Raw genomic sequence first — 21,001 nt, 5'->3', positions numbered from 1 at the left:
TGAGCGAACCTGAAGAAGAAGAAGAAGAAGATGACTATACAGGATGAGTGGTACCATGACCCCCTTCTCGGAACGAGTGTATTGTTAATGGACCTGGTCTACGATTCAAAGTTGGATTCTGTGATTATAAGTATCACATATAAGGTAAAATAGGTAGCATCATCTTTATCGAAATGTAAGTATTATTGACAATAACCATAACTAGATGATATGCAAATTTTATACGATAGGTACCTAGATCAACGTTTTTTAAACATGCGCATTCAATCGTGACGGCATCTAATTCTGCATTTTAAACCTACCCAACCCTCTTCCTTTCTACAATCCCTGAGCAGCTGGTTCACCATAAGTGTATCTCGCAGATTTTTTAACCCCCATGGGTAAAGATGCTGTGTTGCTCACTCCTCTCCCCTTCCCTGGTGTATTATGGATGGTGTGAATATTTACATCGGTGACATGGCCACTGACCCCCTTGTACATCATAAAATGAAAATGAAAATGAAGTTAATCCACCTACACTAATAAAAGTTCAATGCTAATTTTTATGTGTCCCACACATGAATTTTTACAATGTGATAAACAAATCAAGATAAAGCTGGAATTAGGGCGTAACAGCTTTTGTAAACAATGACTTCTTTCGATGATGTCTCGAAAGTCAAGGCTCGCCAACGCAAATCAACATCACCATCAGGTAGGGTAAGACTTCCCCTACCCGACGGTAATGTTGGTTTGCGTGCGCGTGCCTTGAATTCCTAGAAATCATCGAGAGAAGCCATTGTTTACAAAAGCTGTTACGGAAAGTTACATGAACATTAGAACATTGTGAGAACATTTTATGGGAAGTTAATGGAAGTGTCGATCACCTTAAAAATTTAAAAAAAAAAAATCGGGAAAATCTTCAATGATGTTACAATAAATTAAAAACAAAATGTGAGAGCACTTAAGAGATTTCGTAATCTTCAAGAAAGTCCAGGACCAGAGATGGTTAGAGATATTCCGGTATTCTCATTATAATCATGGAAATTCCCAGCGCTTCGAGGATGACCAGAGAACTCCAAAACAGCCCCTAATTTCAGGAAAATTACAAGAACTTTTAAGGAATTTCGAGGAATTATGGAATATTCCTATGTGCATTTTAGGAATGTTCCAAAAAATTCAGGGAAATTGCAAAGTTTTCAGGGATGTTCTATGAATATCAGGAAAATTTTCTGGATCATTAGGACATCCCGCAGGAATCTCTTGTTTATTTCGACTGTTCCGTAAGCGCTCTGGTTTCCGGCTTTCTTCAGATGTTTCTTCCAATCGTCGTCAATATTGCTGCACAAACCTTTTCTCACGTCTTGGCATATGTCATTGACAGACACGTTTCCAAAAAGATCATCCATATCGACTTTCGCGTCCCGTGGATGACGAAAGATCTTCGCTCGTTGAAAAGAACTAAGAAGGCTGCTCTCAGAAGATTTACTAAACTCCGCACACTGCCACTGAAATGCTACTATTGATCAGTTCACGAAGATTTGCCGCACTCTTCTCTCATCCGTAAGTTTTGACAGTTTTGGGTGGTTTGTTTTGGCTCCCATTCGTTGCTATCTCTTTTACTCAGAAGCAAAATGATAGGGAGCAAAAAGTGAGGTTAGGGACCGTGCACTGATCTATGTCAGACTCAACCACGAGTATAAGCGGTTAAGTCGTCTCTGTTTTCAACGCTATCAAAGGAGGATTCAACGGCGGCTAAAATCACACCCGAAATCCTTCTGGAACTTCGTAAATGAGCAACGCAGGGAAGTCGGCTTACCCTCTTCCATGATTTTTAATGGTGAAACTGCTGGAAATCAACAAGACATTTGCAACCTGTTCTCAGCCAAATTTGCTAGTGTGTTTGAAGCCGAGCAACTCTCCGCTAATATCATTACTTCCGCGGCCAGTAATGTTCCTTTGATCAACCAAACGCTCAGCATGGTCGAAGCCACTACAGATACGATTTCTAGAGCAGCATCTAAACTTAAGACTTCAACTAAGGCTGGACCCGATGGTGTTCAGTCGATTATTCTTAAAAAGAACATCACTTGTCTTTTAGATCCACTGCGCCGCATATTCCAGCTCTCTCTTTCCAGCGGCATCTTTCCGTCTTGCTGGAAGACTGCGGATATGTTTCCTGTTCATAAAAAGGGAAGCAAACGCGACGTAAACAACTACCGGGGAATCACGTCGCTGAGTGCTGTATCAAAACTTTTTGAATTGGTTGTCATAGAGTCCCTAAATGCGCATTGCAGGCAATATCTAAGTACAGATCAACACGGATTCATAACTGGGCGTTCCACAACTACGAACCTGCTGTGCCTAACGTCTTACATCACAGACAGTTTGATTGCTCGGACCCAAACGGACGTTATCTACACAGATCTTACGGCAGCCTTCGATAAGCTGAACCACGAAATTGCGATCGCTAAGCTTGATAGGCTAGGGATCGGTGGAAATCTTTTGAGATGGTTTCGTTCATACCTCACGGAGCGCCAATTGACAGTAACTTTGGGTACTTGTCGCTCAGCTAGCTTCTGCGCAAAGTCCGGTATACCTCAGGGCAGCCATCTGGGACCATTGGTATTTCTCCTCTACTTCGACGACGTTCACCATGTTATCACAGAGCCACGATTATCGTTTGCAGACGATCTGAAAGTTTTTCTGCGCATCCGCTCACTCGCCGACTGCCGTTCTCTCCAAAATCAGATTGACATCTTTGCTGACTGGTGTAGTCTAAACCGACTGGTGGTCAACCCAGCTAAGTGTACAGTTATTACTTTCTCACGCAAGAAACAACCGATTATTTTCAACTACAAACTACTAGGCACGACTATCGAACGGGTGCACTGCGTGAAAGACTTAGGCGTTTTTCTAGACTCAAAGCTGACATACTCACACCATATATCGTATGTCGTCGACGAAGCGTCCAGAACGCTTGGCTTTGTCTTCAAGATTACTAAGAACTTCACGGACATTTACTGCTTGAAATCGCTCTATTGCTCTCTCGTACGATCTACGTTGGAATACTGCTCTGCTGTCTGGAGCCCGAACTACAATAATGGGGCCGAGCGAATTGAATCTGTTCAACGACGTTTTCTTCGCTTCGCGCTCCGTAAGCTGTCTTGGAGATACCGGAGATACCCACTTCGTCTTCCAAGCTACGAGAATCGCTGCCAATTGATCAATATCGAGCCCTTACGTATCCGAAGAGATGTTTTCAGAGCCTTAACCGTCGCCGATACTCTGCAAGGAAGAATCGACTGCGAAGCAATTCTGCAACAAGTGAACATTAATGTTCAACCTCGATCACTACGCAACAGTCTTATGCTGAGACTTCCACTTCTTCGAACTAATTATAGCATAGGGAGCGCTATTTACGGCTTGCAGCTAGTAGCGTCGATGTTCGATTTCCACTTGACACGGAATATGCTTCGCCGAAGATTCTCTGCCTTTTTTGCTGACCGAAGGCGGTTGGTACCCAACAGCTAAGTGTAAAATTTAATTTTTAGTAACTTGACAATGCTTTCCAAGTTATTTTCGTTTGTAACTGTAGTAACTGTAGTATATGTATGTCGTCTGTATAATCTGTACTTTTTTTACAACACATCATTGGGACTATTTCTAGTCTGTTGATGCAACCATAACAAATAAACAAATAAACAATCTACCTTAGGAAGTTTCTGCCAGTGTCTCCAGGAAGTTCAATTGATTGTTAAATGCTTGTTCGATGAACAACTTGCGAGTGTTATGTCTGTTTTTCTGTGGTTTGTGGATACTACCCATAATCGCATATCAGTCCCATCTTTGCTTGATTTCCTATCCATATGTGACTGATATGCTATTATGGCAGTATAGTTGTTGCACAGACAAACAGACATAACACTCGTAAGTTGTTCATCGAACAAGCATTTAACGGTCAATTTAAAAGTATCGTAGTTGGTAGTACCACCACCTGTGGCGCGCATAGTCAATTCCCTTGCGTTTGACGTATACACACTACCGCCATCTGTTCAGTGTACTACCCACCACAGTGTATTCAACAGATGGCGGTAATGTTTTAGCGACGATGTTTTACAGTGAGAAATATTCAATGTGTTATGTCTGTTTATCTGTGGTTGTTGTATTGTAGCATGGTCACTTTTATGTAAATATAATTTAACTAATTTAAGGATTGCCACTTATTTATTTGAATTTATATTCTGTTTTTCCATCTATTTTTGAATTCCATTAATAATTATCGTTCACGTTATGTATTTATTATTTATATTCATTACATAATAACTACATGCTCACTTAAATTAAATTGAAATCACCATTACAAATGAAACTTATTGTAAATCCGCAGAAAAACGTAACGCTTGCATACAAGCTGCCTTCCAAATTCATTTTATCGGCCACTGGAAACGTTCTCTGGTTTGTGAGACTCGTCGTAAAGTCCAAGGTTCGAATCCGAACATTCTCTCTCGTAAAAAAATCAATCGAGCCAGAATTAGAATGAAGCGAGACAGTTTAATCAAACGGTATGAGCGAGAAAGAGATAGAGTGGTCAATCGGCTCAAGATCGTAGTTGATGAGACTTGTCGTTTGAAAAGGTCGTTAATTACTTCGGTAATTGACGTACTTCCGGCCACGAAGACTATGATTACGATTTGATCTGAGGGTTTTCGGAACGTCCACTCGTCCATTTTGACCTGGACCGTGGAAGAGGCGAGAGTGCGTGAAATAGTTTTATTGTGTCGCGGTGTGTTTTAATTGGTACCTATAAAAAATGTGAGAAGTCTAGTGATCGAATTTAATGTTACTTTTTGTTTCCTTCGTGTAGCCTAAAGTTCAGCAGTTAGGTCAAAGTTGACGTGCGGTCAATTTTTGTGTGTGCGTACGTGTAGAGAAAAGGTAATTCGTGGATAATTGTTTTGTGTGGAAATTTTATTGTTAACGCGTCGAACAGCCGTTCGACGGCTTTTTACATAGGATTCGCTTCTAGCGATATACGGCCGAAGCTCGGCACACCGCATCTCGAGTAAAAACGCGACTCTCGACCCCACGCTTCGGCGTCAAAAGTCCCGGTTTGAGGGGAAAGCCGGAAGGAAACAAACCGTTTCGACAGAGCGGTCATTTCGCCATTTCCGCCACACGTGGTCAACACGTAAAAAACACCGACGTCCCCAACGTCGTCTACAGCGCCAACCCATTTCGGCGCGAGTTCAGTACCAGCTTCGAGACCATCCATCGACTGGGAATTTCCGCAGCATCATCGCCAATCGCCGCATTTCGGGCGATAGCCACAATACCGCCGCAAATCAGCCGGTATCTGCTTTGCCGACCAATTCATCAGGCAGCTATTTCGGTACCGTGAGTAAACCAACAATTATTTAACCATGCGCATGCGTTAACGACACCACACACACACACTCCACGAAAGAAGAGCTCGATGAGCAAAGCTAGCTAGCGATCACTAGATCAAAATCCGCACACAGTAGGGAAACTAGAGAGGCAGAAACACGAATGATGAAAACCTAGGTTATGCAATAAAATAAACTTATCTAAATATTTATAGTAGTTTACCCCAATAAATGTTTTTCCGTTAAATGTAAAAGTTTCCCATGTAACTTATTTTTGGTTTCGAGAATTCTCACATTTCGCGTCGTTCTACTTTTTTTGTGTTTATGTTCTTGTACGCCAGGTTAGACTGCCTGGGAAATCAGTCTCTCCACTCACGTGTCTCGATCGGCGGGGATTTTTGAATAAGTGAGTTCCTCCGGTGATGATACTGGTGAGTGTTGTTTCCGTGAGTAGGTAGAACGACCAGTAGCATCAACTATTCTCTTGTCGCGATTGAGGCGACCTCTTTGTGTGGAGAATCTCGATCCATCGTACCGTTTGAGTCTTCTGTATCGTTTCAACTTAAATTTTGGTTCTGATTGAACAAACCCGCCCTGAGGTCAGGTTTCTAGCCGGGCAAACAAGACTCGACGGACGGTCCTCCCTGGAGGTGGCGCTTAAGCCGTCCGTTTATCGAGCCAGGGAACGATCCAGAAGACGGAAAACCGTTAGCCGCATTTTGCACGCTACATTTTGGCGCCCAACGTTTAGAAGGCCTACATATTTTCATAATTTACTTGGAGCTTATTGGGGAATTGTACATTTTTTAAATTCTTTCTTTCATTTGGTAAATTATATACACTGTACATATATAAAATAAGGCGATACATTTTTTTTTATCATTATTATTATTTTTCTTATATGCGGTATAGTTTCAAACATCATTCTCGTATACATTTCATAGAATAAAACATTAACTTAAGTGAACGACTGTCTAGGTATTTGTTAATTTATTTGTGACCTCATTGTCCTCAAACGTGGATTTACAAAATGCAGTATCCACGTGCTGATTATTTGACGACTGAAGAAATCAATTATGAGCTAATGTTGCGAAATTATACTGAAGAAACTGGGAAGGACATTCAAACAAAACTTCGGTTGTTGCGTAGGCTGTTTCAAACAGATCAAAAAGAAGGAAGGGAATACAGGCCTCCATACCAATTCGAGCAGGAGGTTGATATGATCACGAATCGGGTTCAGCAAATCCAACAAGCAATAGAAGAAGAGGAGGATCCAAAGCTTGTGTCCCGGTTAAAACATTACTATTTACGGGTTAAAAGAGGGGAGACGTCAAACGTAGAGATGGAAAATACGCGTAAAGAACTTCTCAGATCGATTAAGGAAAATTTACGAGGCCTTACTTACAAACCTTCAGAGGACGACATAGATACAGAAAAAGATGACACAACAGACCAAGATGGGAAACCCAAGGATCCGAATAAGACTGGAGCAAAACCTAAACTACCTCCTACACGACCAATCCACAACAAGAATGATCCAAAGGGGAAAGACAAACAGCCAAGCTACGAAGAGTTGCAACAATATATTGTGGAACTCAAGAACACATTGCAGCGATTGGGAAATCTGAGAACCAAGGACGACCAAAAGAACACGAGGGAAGATCATGGGAGGACAGAACAAATGGAGCCAGCCAACAGGCGATCAGGTAAATACAAGTCACAAGACACAGATTCCGACAGCAGTGAGCCGGATAGAGGAAGACTTAGCGGCAAAAGACAAGGAAGAAGTAGCAAAAACGATAAGGGACCTAGATCGTACTCAGACGAATCGGACCGTGAGATCGACGATCGGCAGCGTGACAGGAATCGTAACAGAAGGCTGGCCAACGATCGACGAAGCAACGAGGGTAGGAGTCCCAGTAACGATAGAACCAGTGGATCGGACAGATATCGTGGAAGAAACAGCAGAGATTTTCGACAGGTACGGAGGATTGAGCACTGGAAGCTCTCCTTTTCCGGAGACAACAGAACTGTATCGGTTGAAAATTTTCTGTATAAACTGAAGAAGATAGCGGAACGTGAACAAGTTTCAGAGCGGAATCTATTAAGAGATATTCATCTCATCTTGGAAGGACAAGCCTCGGACTGGTTCTTCACATACGTTGATGAGTTCGAGGATTGGGACGACTTTGAAGAGAGGATACGTTTTCGGTTTGGGAATCCAAATCAGGATCAAGGGATCCGGCAAAGGATTCATGAACGGAAGCAACACAGAGGCGAATCTTTCAACGCTTTCGTGTCGGAGATAGAGCGACTGAACAAGATGCTTTCCAAACCACTTTCGAGGCGGCGGAAGTTCGAGGTTGTTTGGGACAACATGCGCCCACACTACCGTTCAAAAATCTCCATCGTTCGAGTTCGAGACTTGGACCACTTGATCAGTTTAAACCATAGAATCGACGCGGCAGACTCCAGTTTCCAACAACAGCTTGATTCCAAAAACACGGAGTCACGGAATCAACGGAACATATATAAAATCGAATGTGCGTCATCGGAATATGAAAGCGAGGAGCCTGAAGCAGTGGACGCGATAGAGGCTAGGCCTAACCGCAGAGATCAAAGACCAAGCCCAAGAAATCAACCAGCAATGTCGAGGACAGCACCAGCAAATCAACAGCAGACGACACAGGCATCACTAAACGTATGCTGGAATTGCAGAAAAGCTGGCCACAATTGGCGAGACTGCAAGGAACCCAGAGCGATCTTCTGCTACGGATGCGGCGAACTAGGTCGAACAATCCGTTCATGTCAGCGGTGCACGGGATCAAGTCGCAGAAGGAGTGATCAGAACCAGGGAAACCAGTAAGGGAATGTACGCTGGGGGACCCGCACATTCTGAAGGACGACAAGGTTCCCAAAGAATCAAATTTCGATCCAGTGAACCGCATACACACCATTAACATTCAAACTAGAAGATGTCCCTACCTCAACGTAACAGTATTTGATACAGAACTTACAGCTCTTTTGGACTCAGGGGCCGGAATAAGTGTTGTAAATTCCCTCGAGCTGTCAGAAAAGTATGGGTTGAAACTTCAACAAACTCGATTGAGAGTCTGTACAGCCGACAACACGGAATACAAATGTTTGGGATACCTGAATATCCCATATACTTACAAAGGTATTACCAGGGTAGTACCAACTGTAGTTGTTCCAGAGATCGCGAAACCTATACTAGGCTGTAATTTCTGGCGAAGCTTTGGCATTACACCTATGGCTGACTTAGGTCACGGACCAGAACAAGTAGGTCAGTTCAATGATGCGGACGAGATCATCGCTTTCACTCTGGAACCTGTAGGAGAACTTCCAAAGATTCCAATAACGGGGAACGACACAACGTTGGACGTTCCAACTTTTGACATCCCAGAGGAAGCACAAGTACCTACGGTGGAAACAGTGGAGGTGGAACACGATTTATCGGATAGAGAGCGACAGGAATTAGTTCAGGTGATGAAAGGTTTTGAGTACACCCACAGCAAGAAATTGGGACGGACTCATTTGATAGAACACGAGATCGTACTTAAGGAAGGATCTAAACCGAGAAACCAGGTAATGTACCGATGCGCACCGGCAATCCAAAAGGAGATCGATGCTGAAATCCAGAGGTTTAAAGACATGGATGTCATTGAAGAATGTTACAGTGAGTGGACGAACCCTATAGTACCGGTCAGGAAATCAAATGGTAAAATAAGGGTTTGTTTAGATTCCCGGCGGATAAACAGCATGACCGTGAAGGATAGCTACCCCATCAGGAATATGCTGGAGATATTCCAGAGACTGGAAAATGCGAAGTACTTTTCGATCATCGATTTGAAGGATGCGTACTTCCAAATTCCACTAAAGGAAGAAAGCAGAAATTATACGGCTTTCCGTACGACCAGAGGACTTTTTAGGTTCAAGGTTTTACCGTTCGGAGTCACCAATGCACCCTTCACCATGTGCAGGTTGATGGATAAGGTTATTGGCTTTGACCTGATGCCTTCGGTGTTCGTGTACCTAGACGACATCGTGATAGCGTCTAGAACCTTGAAGGAACATTTTCGCCTGTTGGAAATTGTAGCTGATAGGCTAAGGAATGCGAACCTAACTATCTCTCTCGAGAAGTCTCGGTTCTGTCGAAAACAGGTTAAATACCTCGGTTACTTGCTGACGGAAAGAGGTGTGGCGATTGACGGTTCAAGAATAGCACCAATACTGGACTATGCGAGACCGAAAAATGTCAAGGATGTTCGAAGACTGCTAGGGCTGGCAGGTTTCTATCAGCGTTTCATTCGAAACTATAGCAGAATAACCGCACCTATAACGGACTTGTTGAAGAAAGCGAAGAAAAAATTTGAATGGACTGAGGGGGCTGAAGACGCGTTCACCGATCTGAAATCAGTTTTGACGTCTGCACCGATTCTAGCGAACCCAGACTTTGCGAAACCGTTTACGATAGAGAGCGATGCGTCAGATACAGCGGTTGGAGCAGCTTTGGTCCAGGAGTTGGAAGGAGAAACCAGAGTAGTTGCTTATTTTAGCAAAAAGCTGAGTAGAACCCAAAGAGCGTACTCGAGTGTTGAAAAGGAGTGTCTAGGGGTATTACTAGCAATTGAAAACTTTCGCCACTACGTGGAAGGGTCTCGATTTAAGGTAGTCACGGATGCACGGAGCCTCTTGTGGTTATTCACCATCGGAGTTGAGTCAGGCAACTCAAAACTCCTTCGATGGGCGTTGAAAATTCAATCGTACGACATTCAACTGGAATATAGGAAGGGGGCGAACAACATAACTGCAGATTGCCTTTCTCGATCGATCAATCTCCTCGATTTATCATCCCAAGACGACGAGTACGATGAGCTAATCGAGAACATTCAAGCCAATCCAAGAAAATTCGCAGATTATCGAGTTACGGACGGAGTTATCTACCGTTATGTAAAGAACATGAACCGCATGGAAGACATCCGGTTCAGGTGGAAGCAGTTACCACGTCTGGCGGAGCGATCCGAGATCGTAAAAAACGAACACGAAGTGGCTCATTTCGGGTTCGATAAAACGTTGCAAGGTTTGAAACGTCGCTATCATTGGCCAGGAATGGCTAAGGATGTGAGGAAGCATTGTCAAGGTTGTCTCAAATGCCAGACTTCCAAAGCTGGAAACATCAACGTCACGCCGCCGATGGGAGCTCAGAAGGAATTTGTCGAATACCCATGGCAATTCGTTACACTGGATTACGTCGGTCCGCTGCCTGCGTCAGGAAAAGGAAGACACACATGTCTGCTCGTGGCGACAGATGTCTTTAGCAAATTCGTTCTAATCCAACCGTTCCGTGAAGCTAAAGCTAGTTCCTTAATCGAATTCGTGAAAAACATGATCTTCTTACTTTTCGGTGTTCCGGAAGTGATACTCACGGACAATGGATCCCAGTTCACTTCCAAGGCCTTCCGCGATCTACTTGCTGAATATGGGGTCAATCATTGGCTAACCCCATCGTATCACCCACAGGTGAACAATACCGAGAGGGTCAATCGAGTAGTCACGACAGCGATACGGGCAACGATTAAACAGCACAAAGATTGGTCAGACAACCTGCAAGCGATTGCGAGTGCAATCCGGAATGCAGTTCACGAGTCAACCAAATACACTCCGTACTTTGTTGTGTTTGGCCGTGAGATGGTGTCGGATGGTCAAGAGTACCAAAGACTGCGACAAGGCTCTGCAGCAAGTCCGGTACAGAGCAATGACGTACGTGAAAAGCGAGGAGAGTTGTATGCAGAAATTAAACAGCACCTCGCAAAGGCTTATGAACGCCATAAACGAACCTACAACCTTCGATCGAATGCAGAATGCCCTACATACGTCCCTGGGGAAACGGTATTGAAGCGCACATTCGAACTGTCTAGCAAAGCTAAGAATTTTTGTGCAAAGCTAGCGCCTAAATACGAACTCGCCGTAGTCAGGAAATTACTCGGAAAACACTGCTATGAGCTTGAGGATTTAACAGGAAAACGGCTTGGCGTCTTTTACGGGAACCACCTGAAAAAGATGCACCCACCTTTGTAAGAAAACATTGTTTTTCAGCTATGAACCTCTTCGGAGTGACCACGTATTGTTTCAGATAAACACGCAGGCGTAGAACAACCTACTCACTAAGGTGATACATGATGTTTTACCTAGGTACAGTGAGGAACAATATTCAGAAAACACTTGTGGGGGTGGTAACAGGGACACCACAAACAGTCGAGTGAAGAGCGCCTGCGGGGCGATGACTTCTCACCGAAGTAGTTAGAGCCATGAAGCATAGAAGGAGCTGGGTGATGATCTGATCCAAAGTAGTGGCAACATGAATGCAACAGAGAGCCTAAGCGATGATTTCTGATCCTCAGTACTCAGTACTGAGTTAGTAGTGCTCTAATGAAGCCTATAGGAAAGAGCCCTGCATAGAAATCTGGCCTCAATCGACCAATCAGGTGACTCTTTGCCATTCAACATGGTGATAGATCGTTTTTAACGACATCATCCCACAAGGAAAATTGGATGGACACTTGTAAATAATGTAAATATGGGGTGAAAATATGTAAATACTGTAAATATTAGGTTAATTAGTTAGTACGCGCCTAACGCCTACGGTATTTCTAGGATTAGTTACTTAAAATTATAGTTAATTAGAAAATCAAATCACTCACTGTTTCAATTTCACAATTTCTTTAGTAAATATTTTGGTTGTTCGTTATATACGTCCTGTTTTATCGATATAGTCCCACAGATAGCCTCCATGTTCTTCTAAATATAACTTTCATCCATCCGTATTCGTCATTTTCATCGGCTCTTGTGTTCGAATGTTTCCATAGTCTATCTGTGTGGAGGCCTGGAGATCGTTTCATCAATCACTAGAACTGAAATGGTAATTGGAATCCGTCGATGTCGTTTACGTCAATCAACCTAAAACGAGAAGAGAAAACAGACCCCCACAATCCCCAGAACAGTTCTTTTATAAACAACATCAACCAATACAGTAATTAAGCACTTTCCTAGAACATTTTTGTAGTTTTAGGCAGTTTTTCATCCTTGGTTTCCGCAATTTAGTCCTCGATTTCACAATTCAGCAGCAACAATCAGTCGTAACTTTTTTTTCACTTTTTACTTTCACCGGTTTTGACATTTGTTGCTCCGTTCATTTCGTTATGTTGGCAGTGCTTTGAGTGGGTGAGTTCCAAGGAAGTGAGTGACGACTCTCTTCCAGGGTGACCGATACGAGGGGTGATTAAGAAGTTTTGTAGTATTGTACAATCTCATAATATTTCGTAAGAAATTTTATTGATGAATTTTAGTGTTTATGTTGTGGTGTGAAAAACCCTAATTCGGATTTAAATCTGGAGTGTTTTTCGCAACACATTAATTGTGAAAAGCGGATTCTATCACTGATCTCGGATTTTATGTCTGGGGAGATAGTTTTCAGGATTCACAGGTCATTTATTGTGGAAAACGAACACAATCGTGTTTCCGGAATATAGTTCTGGAGTAAATTGTTGTTCAGGATTCACAGGTTTTTTCTTGAGAGAAAATTTACGGTCAACTGTCAGGGTTTTCGGCTAAATTATTACTGGAGTAGTCAGTGTCCTAGTTATGTTTTACTTCTCTGGAGTTTGAGTATTACTCCAGATGCAAGTGAATTTTATGTGTACGTCATTTTTTTATATGCGTATGTGAGGATTGCCTGCCAACAAAATTACAATAGCCCAACCATATTTCAATAGTCCTTTCAGCTGGAATTATTTTTGTTAGGGTTTAGCCCTACGAAAATTTGGTTGAAATTTTCTAAAAATTTCAATCAAATTTTCGTAAATTTAGTAGAGGATGATGTAGCATGGTCACTTTTATGTAAATATAATTTAACTAATTTAAGGATTGCCACTTATTTATTTGAATTTATATTCTGTTTTTCCATCTATTTTTGAATTCCATTAATAATTATCGTTCACGTTATGTATTTATTATTTATATTCATTACATAATAACTACATGCTCACTTAAATTAAATTGAAATCACCATTACAAATGAAACTTATTGTAAATCCGCAGAAAAACGTAACGCTTGCATACAAGCTGCCTTCCAAATTCATTTTATCGGCCACTGGAAACGTTCTCTGGTTTGTGAGACTCGTCGTAAAGTCCAAGGTTCGAATCCGAACATTCTCTCTCGTAAAAAAATCAATCGAGCCAGAATTAGAATGAAGCGAGACAGTTTAATCAAACGGTATGAGCGAGAAAGAGATAGAGTGGTCAATCGGCTCAAGATCGTAGTTGATGAGACTTGTCGTTTGAAAAGGTCGTTAATTACTTCGGTAATTGACGTACTTCCGGCCACGAAGACTATGATTACGATTTGATCTGAGGGTTTTCGGAACGTCCACTCGTCCATTTTGACCTGGACCGTGGAAGAGGCGAGAGTGCGTGAAATAGTTTTATTGTGTCGCGGTGTGTTTTAATTGGTACCTATAAAAAATGTGAGAAGTCTAGTGATCGAATTTAATGTTACTTTTTGTTTCCTTCGTGTAGCCTAAAGTTCAGCAGTTAGGTCAAAGTTGACGTGCGGTCAATTTTTGTGTGTGCGTACGTGTAGAGAAAAGGTAATTCGTGGATAATTGTTTTGTGTGGAAATTTTATTGTTAACGCGTCGAACAGCCGTTCGACGGCTTTTTACATAGGATTCGCTTCTAGCGATATACGGCCGAAGCTCGGCACACCGCATCTCGAGTAAAAACGCGACTCTCGACCCCACGCTTCGGCGTCAAAAGTCCCGGTTTGAGGGGAAAGCCGGAAGGAAACAAACCGTTTCGACAGAGCGGTCATTTCGCCATTTCCGCCACACGTGGTCAACACGTAAAAAACACCGACGTCCCCAACGTCGTCTACAGCGCCAACCCATTTCGGCGCGAGTTCAGTACCAGCTTCGAGACCATCCATCGACTGGGAATTTCCGCAGCATCATCGCCAATCGCCGCATTTCGGGCGATAGCCACAATACCGCCGCAAATCAGCCGGTATCTGCTTTGCCGACCAATTCATCAGGCAGCTATTTCGGTACCGTGAGTAAACCAACAATTATTTAACCATGCGCATGCGTTAACGACACCACACACACACACTCCACGAAAGAAGAGCTCGATGAGCAAAGCTAGCTAGCGATCACTAGATCAAAATCCGCACACAGTAGGGAAACTAGAGAGGCAGAAACACGAATGATGAAAACCTAGGTTATGCAATAAAATAAACTTATCTAAATATTTATAGTAGTTTACCCCAATAAATGTTTTTCCGTTAAATGTAAAAGTTTCCCATGTAACTTATTTTTGGTTTCGAGAATTCTCACATTTCGCGTCGTTCTACTTTTTTTGTGTTTATGTTCTTGTACGCCAGGTTAGACTGCCTGGGAAATCAGTCTCTCCACTCACGTGTCTCGATCGGCGGGGATTTTTGAATAAGTGAGTTCCTCCGGTGATGATACTGGTGAGTGTTGTTTCCGTGAGTAGGTAGAACGACCAGTAGCATCAACTATTCTCTTGTCGCGATTGAGGCGACCTCTTTGTGTGGAGAATCTCGATCCATCGTACCGTTTGAGTCTTCTGTATCGTTTCAACTTAAATTTTGGTTCTGATTGAACAAACCCGCCCTGAGGTCAGGTTTCTAGCCGGGCAAACAAGACTCGACGGACGGTCCTCCCTGGAGGTGGCGCTTAAGCCGTCCGTTTATCGAGCCAGGGAACGATCCAGAAGACGGAAAACCGTTAGCCGCATTTTGCACGCTACAGTATATAGTGCTCATAATTATTATACTAATAATGCTCATGCTCATAGTAGGTCATACAAGTGTAACGGCATAACGATATCATAGATGGCCATACCACCGACGAACCGACATAACACTGGAGCATTTCGTTTGTCCGCAATTCGATTTGTCAAATGAACGATTTGATCTGTCAAACGAGGTGAGACGCAAACCAAGTGCATATAAATTTAACGTGTGCTCATGATATGTCGCGATCGGATGAGTAGATGGCGGTAGTGTTTAACGTATTTTAATATGGCGTCTTGGGCAAGATTTTTAAAGTAGCTTGTATGAGCTGTCACGTCGGTTCGTCGGTGGTTCTAGACCAACAATTGAAATAGGTGGAAAAACCAAACGTAAACAATGGCTTCAAATACAAAATTATCGAGAATCAAAACACTAATCAATAATTTATTTGATTGTTGAAAATTGCCATTTAGCGCTACCAGCACTTAGTGTCTAGTGTAAGTTACGCAACGCTAACGCCACTAACGCCATCATGTTGTCAAAAAGGGTTTTTAAATGGGGAAGTCGTCGTTAGTGGCAGTTAAGTCGAATAGGAATCTTTACACAAGTTTTTAGAAAAATTTTGTTCGAGCCTCAACATCTGTTCTCTGTGATAATATTTCTTCATAATTCGGTGCAGTGTTCGGAAAATCATTCTCAAATCTCATTCATTGAGCCTCCCTGCGAGAATAAACTAGCGTGCAAATGCGGCAAACAAAATTGACGCTTGAGATTCTCATGCATATTCACGCACTCACACTCATAACGCCGAAAAATCATTTCAGCTTTAAACTCATAAAAACCACTCAATTGTTAATTGATATCATGCCTATGCATGTTTTGTTAGTTTTCCAACCCCTGATGACCAAACACTAGTAATAACAATGAATAACACCAAAATATAAAGCAATGAATTTTTGAACCTGAAAACCCATCGGTGATTTTTGCGACGTTGAATTTTGCAAGGCAAAACTCATGGCGCATAAACTCATGCATGAGATTTAAGTTTTTGGGATTATCCGAACACTGATTTCGGTGTCAATATTTAAATAGAGTGCAATTGCTTTTGTGAACTGGTTTTTTTTTACAAATAAATGCTCACACACATACACTAAAACAACAGGTATTTCGTCTAATAGTAGAATATAAAGCGTAATTCAAATATATTTTTGAAGATCGATTTTATATTGTTTTAGAATCGATTCGACAACATAGATTTTTTTTCTTTCAAAATGCCCATTCCTAATTCGGCACCACTTTCGTATTCCGTTTTGTACTGTTGGTAACCCAATTTAGCTTAAAAATATATAACAATAATGGAAGAAGCCTCTCTTGCTTGGCATGTCAAAATGACAGCGTCGGTAAAATACGACAAAAAACGAGATTAATTTCACACTACCAACATTTTTTTGACAGTTTAATCAAACTTTTTTTCCAATGTGTGAGAGAAAGAAAAAATCACGTCATCATCAACATCAACAGTCTGCCGCCATATATGAAATTGCCGACATGAAAATATTGCATGCCTTACCTAATAAATATTTTTTTATAATGCCACTGTCGATGTCCTACCAAATTTAATTTCAGTCATAACATACTTCCAGAAAGCTTGCAATCTGCATAAGTTTCTACGTCGCCACTCTAATCAATGGATTGATGTCGAATTGAGTACGAATCATGTCCAGATTTTCTTCTATTACATTATCAAACGATCGATTACCTAATACTTTCTCACAAGGTGAAAATTCTTTATAGAATTTTGGCTTCCTGCTTGCCAACAATATTTCAGAACCGAAACTGAATACATAATTGTTACATAACCACAATTTTGAACCGGGGTTTTCTTTCTCAAGAACTCAACATTGTTTACGATCAACACTAAAAAGTCTATATTTTCAACCTCGACTAAATCTGCTAGAACGTTCCCATTATTTTCGCGTGTGTTAGGGCTGGAATTTCTGCTTTGCGTTAGATTCGTTTGATCTCCCTCGAATGAAGCTTGAAGGAGACCCCAAGACAATGTGGGAGGATTCCGGGATCCCCTTCCGAGTCCCATTCGGAAGATTTGTTTTCCGCTCTACTGATGACTAATTACTGCTGCTGGTTCTCTATGCTCTGCCGAATGGGTACCTTAGGCGGCTTCCTTGGCCAAGCGTTCGGCCTTCTCGACGACCTCCTCAATTGGGCCGACCATGTAGAAAGCGACTTCGGGCAGGTGATCCAACTCACCGTTCAAGATCTTGGTGAATCCCTTGATGGTTTCCTCCAGAGGGACCAGCTTGCCGGCATGACCGGTGAAAACTTCAGCAACCTGGAAGGGCTGCGACAGGAAACGCTGGATCTTACGGGCACGGGAGACAGTCAGCTTGTCTTCCTCAGACAATTCATCCATACCCAGGATAGCAATGATATCCTGAAGGGACTTGTAATCCTGCAGGATCTTCTGGACACCACGAGCGATGTTGTAGTGCTCGGGACCGATGATATTCGGGTCCATGATACGGGAGGTGGAATCAAGGGGATCCACGGCAGGGTAGATACCCAGCTCGGCAATGGCACGCGACAACACAGTGGTGGCGTCCAAATGAGCAAAGGTCGTAGCCGGAGCAGGATCAGTCAAATCGTCAGCCGGCACGTAGATGGCCTGCACCGAAGTGATGGATCCCTTCTTGGTGGTGGTGATACGCTCCTGCATGCTACCCATATCAGTGGCCAGGGTTGGCTGGTAACCGACAGCGGACGGGATACGACCCAGCAGGGCAGATACCTCGGAACCGGCCTGGGTGAAACGGAAAATGTTGTCGATGAAGAGCAGCACATCCTGTCCCTCCTGATCACGGAAGTACTCAGCGACGGTCAGACCAGTCAGGGCGACACGGGCACGGGCGCCGGGGGGTTCATTCATCTGGCCGTACACCAAGGCGACCTGCAATGGTAGAGAATGGATTGGTGGTCAATAATAGTTCAGTCCAAAAACTTTGTCATGATTAGGGGCAATTTTTAATAAGATCCTCAACCGGACTGAGAATCCTGCCCTTTTAACCGATTGTTTTAGGCTTGCGGTGAGAAATATACTCAGGGCCGGATCAGAGGAGCAAAGTAACATTTGATGTACCATATTTAACCATATTCTGCTGGTAAAAGATCTTTCAACAAATAGGGTTTGATTAATTACCATACCATTAATTACAGTGACCATTTTTGCTGAAATGGTTGAAAAGTTGAGATCAAGTCGTTAGAAGCTGTTCATTTTTTTTTTTTTTGAAAATGTGGTTGGAATGTTGAGACCGATTTTGTTATAAGTTTAATCAAATGTCGATCAATTTTGTTAGAAATTTCGTATGTTTTTCATGCGGTTCTATTAGAAGTATTGAATTGTTAAGTTATAGATTGAGAGATCAGTAGTTTAGTTTAAAGTTATTCAATATAGTTTTTATAGTTATAGTTTGAAGTTGTGGCATTTTAATTTGAAGTTTTGTTCAATTTCTTTTAAAATTACCAATGTTTATTATACGTTATGACTATTTTGTTTAGAAAACTACACCTTTTCGTTTAAAATTATCAATCTTCAAGAAATCAATCAATCAATTTCCTAGCCATATCCCATGGAATATTGTTTCATAAATATCAATCTTATCTTAAATACTTAATTAACTGAAATTTAATGAAGTATGTACAGTTTTTGGAATCGGAATAGGAGTCGGTTATTTTTAAATCAGAGGAGTTGGAGTCAATCGATTTAGATCGGACTCCAAATCCCTCATATGTGTATATTTTCAAATGGTAGTATTACGCTTCAGCATTATAACATAAATTTAAATTTGTCAGAAGTCTAATTCCATGAAGTTCTTCACCGCGACTATTCAACTACATTTATTTTTCTCTGTGCTATTACTTTAGACAAAGCTTGTGAAACATATGTGAAATTTTCAGAGTAATATCAAAACATTTTAATTTACCGGATAATTTCAATTAAAACAAATTTTAAGCCGAAAAAAAATGCTACTTTTAGGTCACGGTGTCACCGTCACGCAGTGACAACTATTGATTGGAAAACAAAATTCATGTCTACTTTATTGTGATGCACATAACATTGCCAGAAGTTTTAAAAGAAAAGAGTAATCACGGGCCGAAATTAACTAACAGTAACTGTTACCAAGGGGAAAAAACTGCCCGACATTTTACTATTTGCTAAAACTTGCTAATTTTTTGTTATTATCGTACTTAATCGAGTGATGAAACACAAAACCTTGCAACTTGTTTCTAAAAATCATAAGCATGCCCGGAAACACAGACGGTGTTATATAATCACTATGTTCGTAACAACTGTAACAAATTGCTATAAGATTCCAATCAGCGAGATCAAAATCCTTTTCAGCCGAAATACAAACAACCGCCGGAGGAGAACGATAAAACATTATTGATGATGCCACTTACCTTGGAGGTCTTATCCTTGAGCGAGATGACACCACCCTCAATCATTTCGTTGTACAGATCGTTACCCTCGCGGGTACGCTCACCGACACCGGCAAACACGGAGTAACCACCATGGGCCTTGGCAACGTTGTTAATCAGCTCCATAATCAGTACAGTCTTGCCGACACCGGCACCACCGAACAGACCGATCTTGCCACCCTTGGCGTACGGGGCCAGCAGATCGACGACCTTGATGCCGGTAACCAGAATCTCCTGCTCGACGCTCATGTCAATAAACTCTGGAGCTTCGGCGTGAATCGCAGCGTTCAGGTTGGTTTCGATTGGGCCGCGCTCGTCGATTGGCTCACCAATGACGTTGATGATGCGACCCAGAGTTTCGGCTCCGACCGGAATCCTAATCGGAGATCCGGTGTCCAGAACACGTTGGCCACGCACCAATCCTTCGGTACCGTCCATGGCAATGGTACGGACGGTGTTCTCTCCCAAATGTTGCGCAACTTCCAGCACCAGACGGGCGGGACGGCCCTGTACTTCCAGGGCATTCAGAATTGGTGGCAGATTGTCGTCGAACTGGACGTCCACGACGGCACCGATTACGGCCACTACCTTACCCTGGGCAGTGGCAGCCGTTGCTGCAGCCTTAGCAGCATAACCACGGGCCAAGACCTGTTCAGCCCGGGCCGCGACGGTCATCAGCGTTTTCATCGAGGAAAACATCTCTTTTTCTGGTCTCGAACTCGCACTCTACGTTTTTTTGGATCGTCAGCCTAAAATCAGCACAGAAAAGAATTAATTTTCCTCCCGAAAATGTCCATTATCTAATATGGAGGTGATTACGCAAACCCTCTTTTACAGTCGGGCCTGTATCTCTCTCTCTCCTTCCGCACGTTGAACACACTTACCCTTATGACATTCGGTCCAAAAATGAAGGAATCTCTCGTCGAAAATGTCGTTCGTCTCGAAGTGTGTTGCTGTTGCGAGTGATGAGAAGAGTGCGGTGCAGTTCCAAGATGTCTGCCGGTCGTCGGCCGAAATAAAACCGTGAGAGTGAGAGTTGGATCTATTCGACGGAGAGCGAAGAGCTAAATCGACGCTTTATTATTGTGACAACCAGCGTTGCCAGAGCGTAGCCGATATTCCCTGCGGGGGACGTGCTGTCAAATCATTCTACTGATCATTCTTGTATATGAAATTGGTTCCAAACGTAAACAAACTATTGGAATATTGCCGTAAAAGCTCAACGCAGATGGCGCCACTGCATGATGATGATAATGTTGACGGACTGCATATAAAATTCGTGAAAATTAGCGTTAAATCGTAATTTTCATCAA

At 42.4% G+C, this 21,001-nt stretch overlaps 2 protein-coding genes across 2 annotated transcripts; one reads left to right on the top strand and one right to left on the bottom strand.

Moving 5' to 3' along the window:
- The first annotated feature begins 6,705 nt into the window (after positions 1-6,705).
- On the top strand, positions 6,706-8,229 carry LOC135712780 (hepatoma-derived growth factor-related protein 2-like). Its single transcript, XM_065235836.1, has one exon. It carries the CDS (start codon positions 6,706-6,708, stop codon positions 8,227-8,229), a length of 1,524 nt encoding a protein of 507 aa, XP_065091908.1.
- An 8,866-nt stretch (positions 8,230-17,095) lies between these two features.
- On the bottom strand, positions 17,096-20,669 carry LOC135712689 (ATP synthase subunit beta, mitochondrial). The gene is made up of 3 exons (XM_065235623.1): positions 20,573-20,669; positions 19,671-20,437; positions 17,096-18,159 (listed from the first exon to the last, which is right to left on the bottom strand). Exons 2-3 carry the CDS (start codon positions 20,385-20,387, stop codon positions 17,365-17,367), a joined length of 1,512 nt encoding a protein of 503 aa, XP_065091695.1. The 5' UTR covers positions 20,388-20,437; positions 20,573-20,669; the 3' UTR covers positions 17,096-17,364.
- Between the last annotated feature and the right edge of the window lie 332 nt (positions 20,670-21,001).

The sequence above is a fragment of the Ochlerotatus camptorhynchus genome, unplaced genomic scaffold, assembly GCF_037179485.1.
Source record: "Ochlerotatus camptorhynchus isolate MF236.1 unplaced genomic scaffold, CSIRO-AGI_Acam_v1.1 ptg000503l, whole genome shotgun sequence".
Classification (NCBI taxonomy): domain Eukaryota; kingdom Metazoa; phylum Arthropoda; class Insecta; order Diptera; family Culicidae; genus Ochlerotatus; species Ochlerotatus camptorhynchus.
The sequence above is the reverse complement of the archived record's forward strand: the minus strand, read 5'-3'. Positions and strand labels throughout refer to the sequence as shown.

Excerpts from the sequence above, each read along its gene's own strand:
- LOC135712780 (XM_065235836.1), top strand. The coding sequence starts at position 6,706 with ATGGAAAATACGCGTAAAGAACTTCTCAGATCGATTAAGGAAAATTTA.
- LOC135712689 (XM_065235623.1), bottom strand. The coding sequence starts at position 20,387 with ATGTTTTCCTCGATGAAAACGCTGATGACCGTCGCGGCCCGGGCTGAA. Across the intron at positions 18,160-19,670 it reads TCAAGGATAAGACCTCCAAG|GTCGCCTTGGTGTACGGCCA; the intron begins GTAAGTGGCATC and ends CTACCATTGCAG.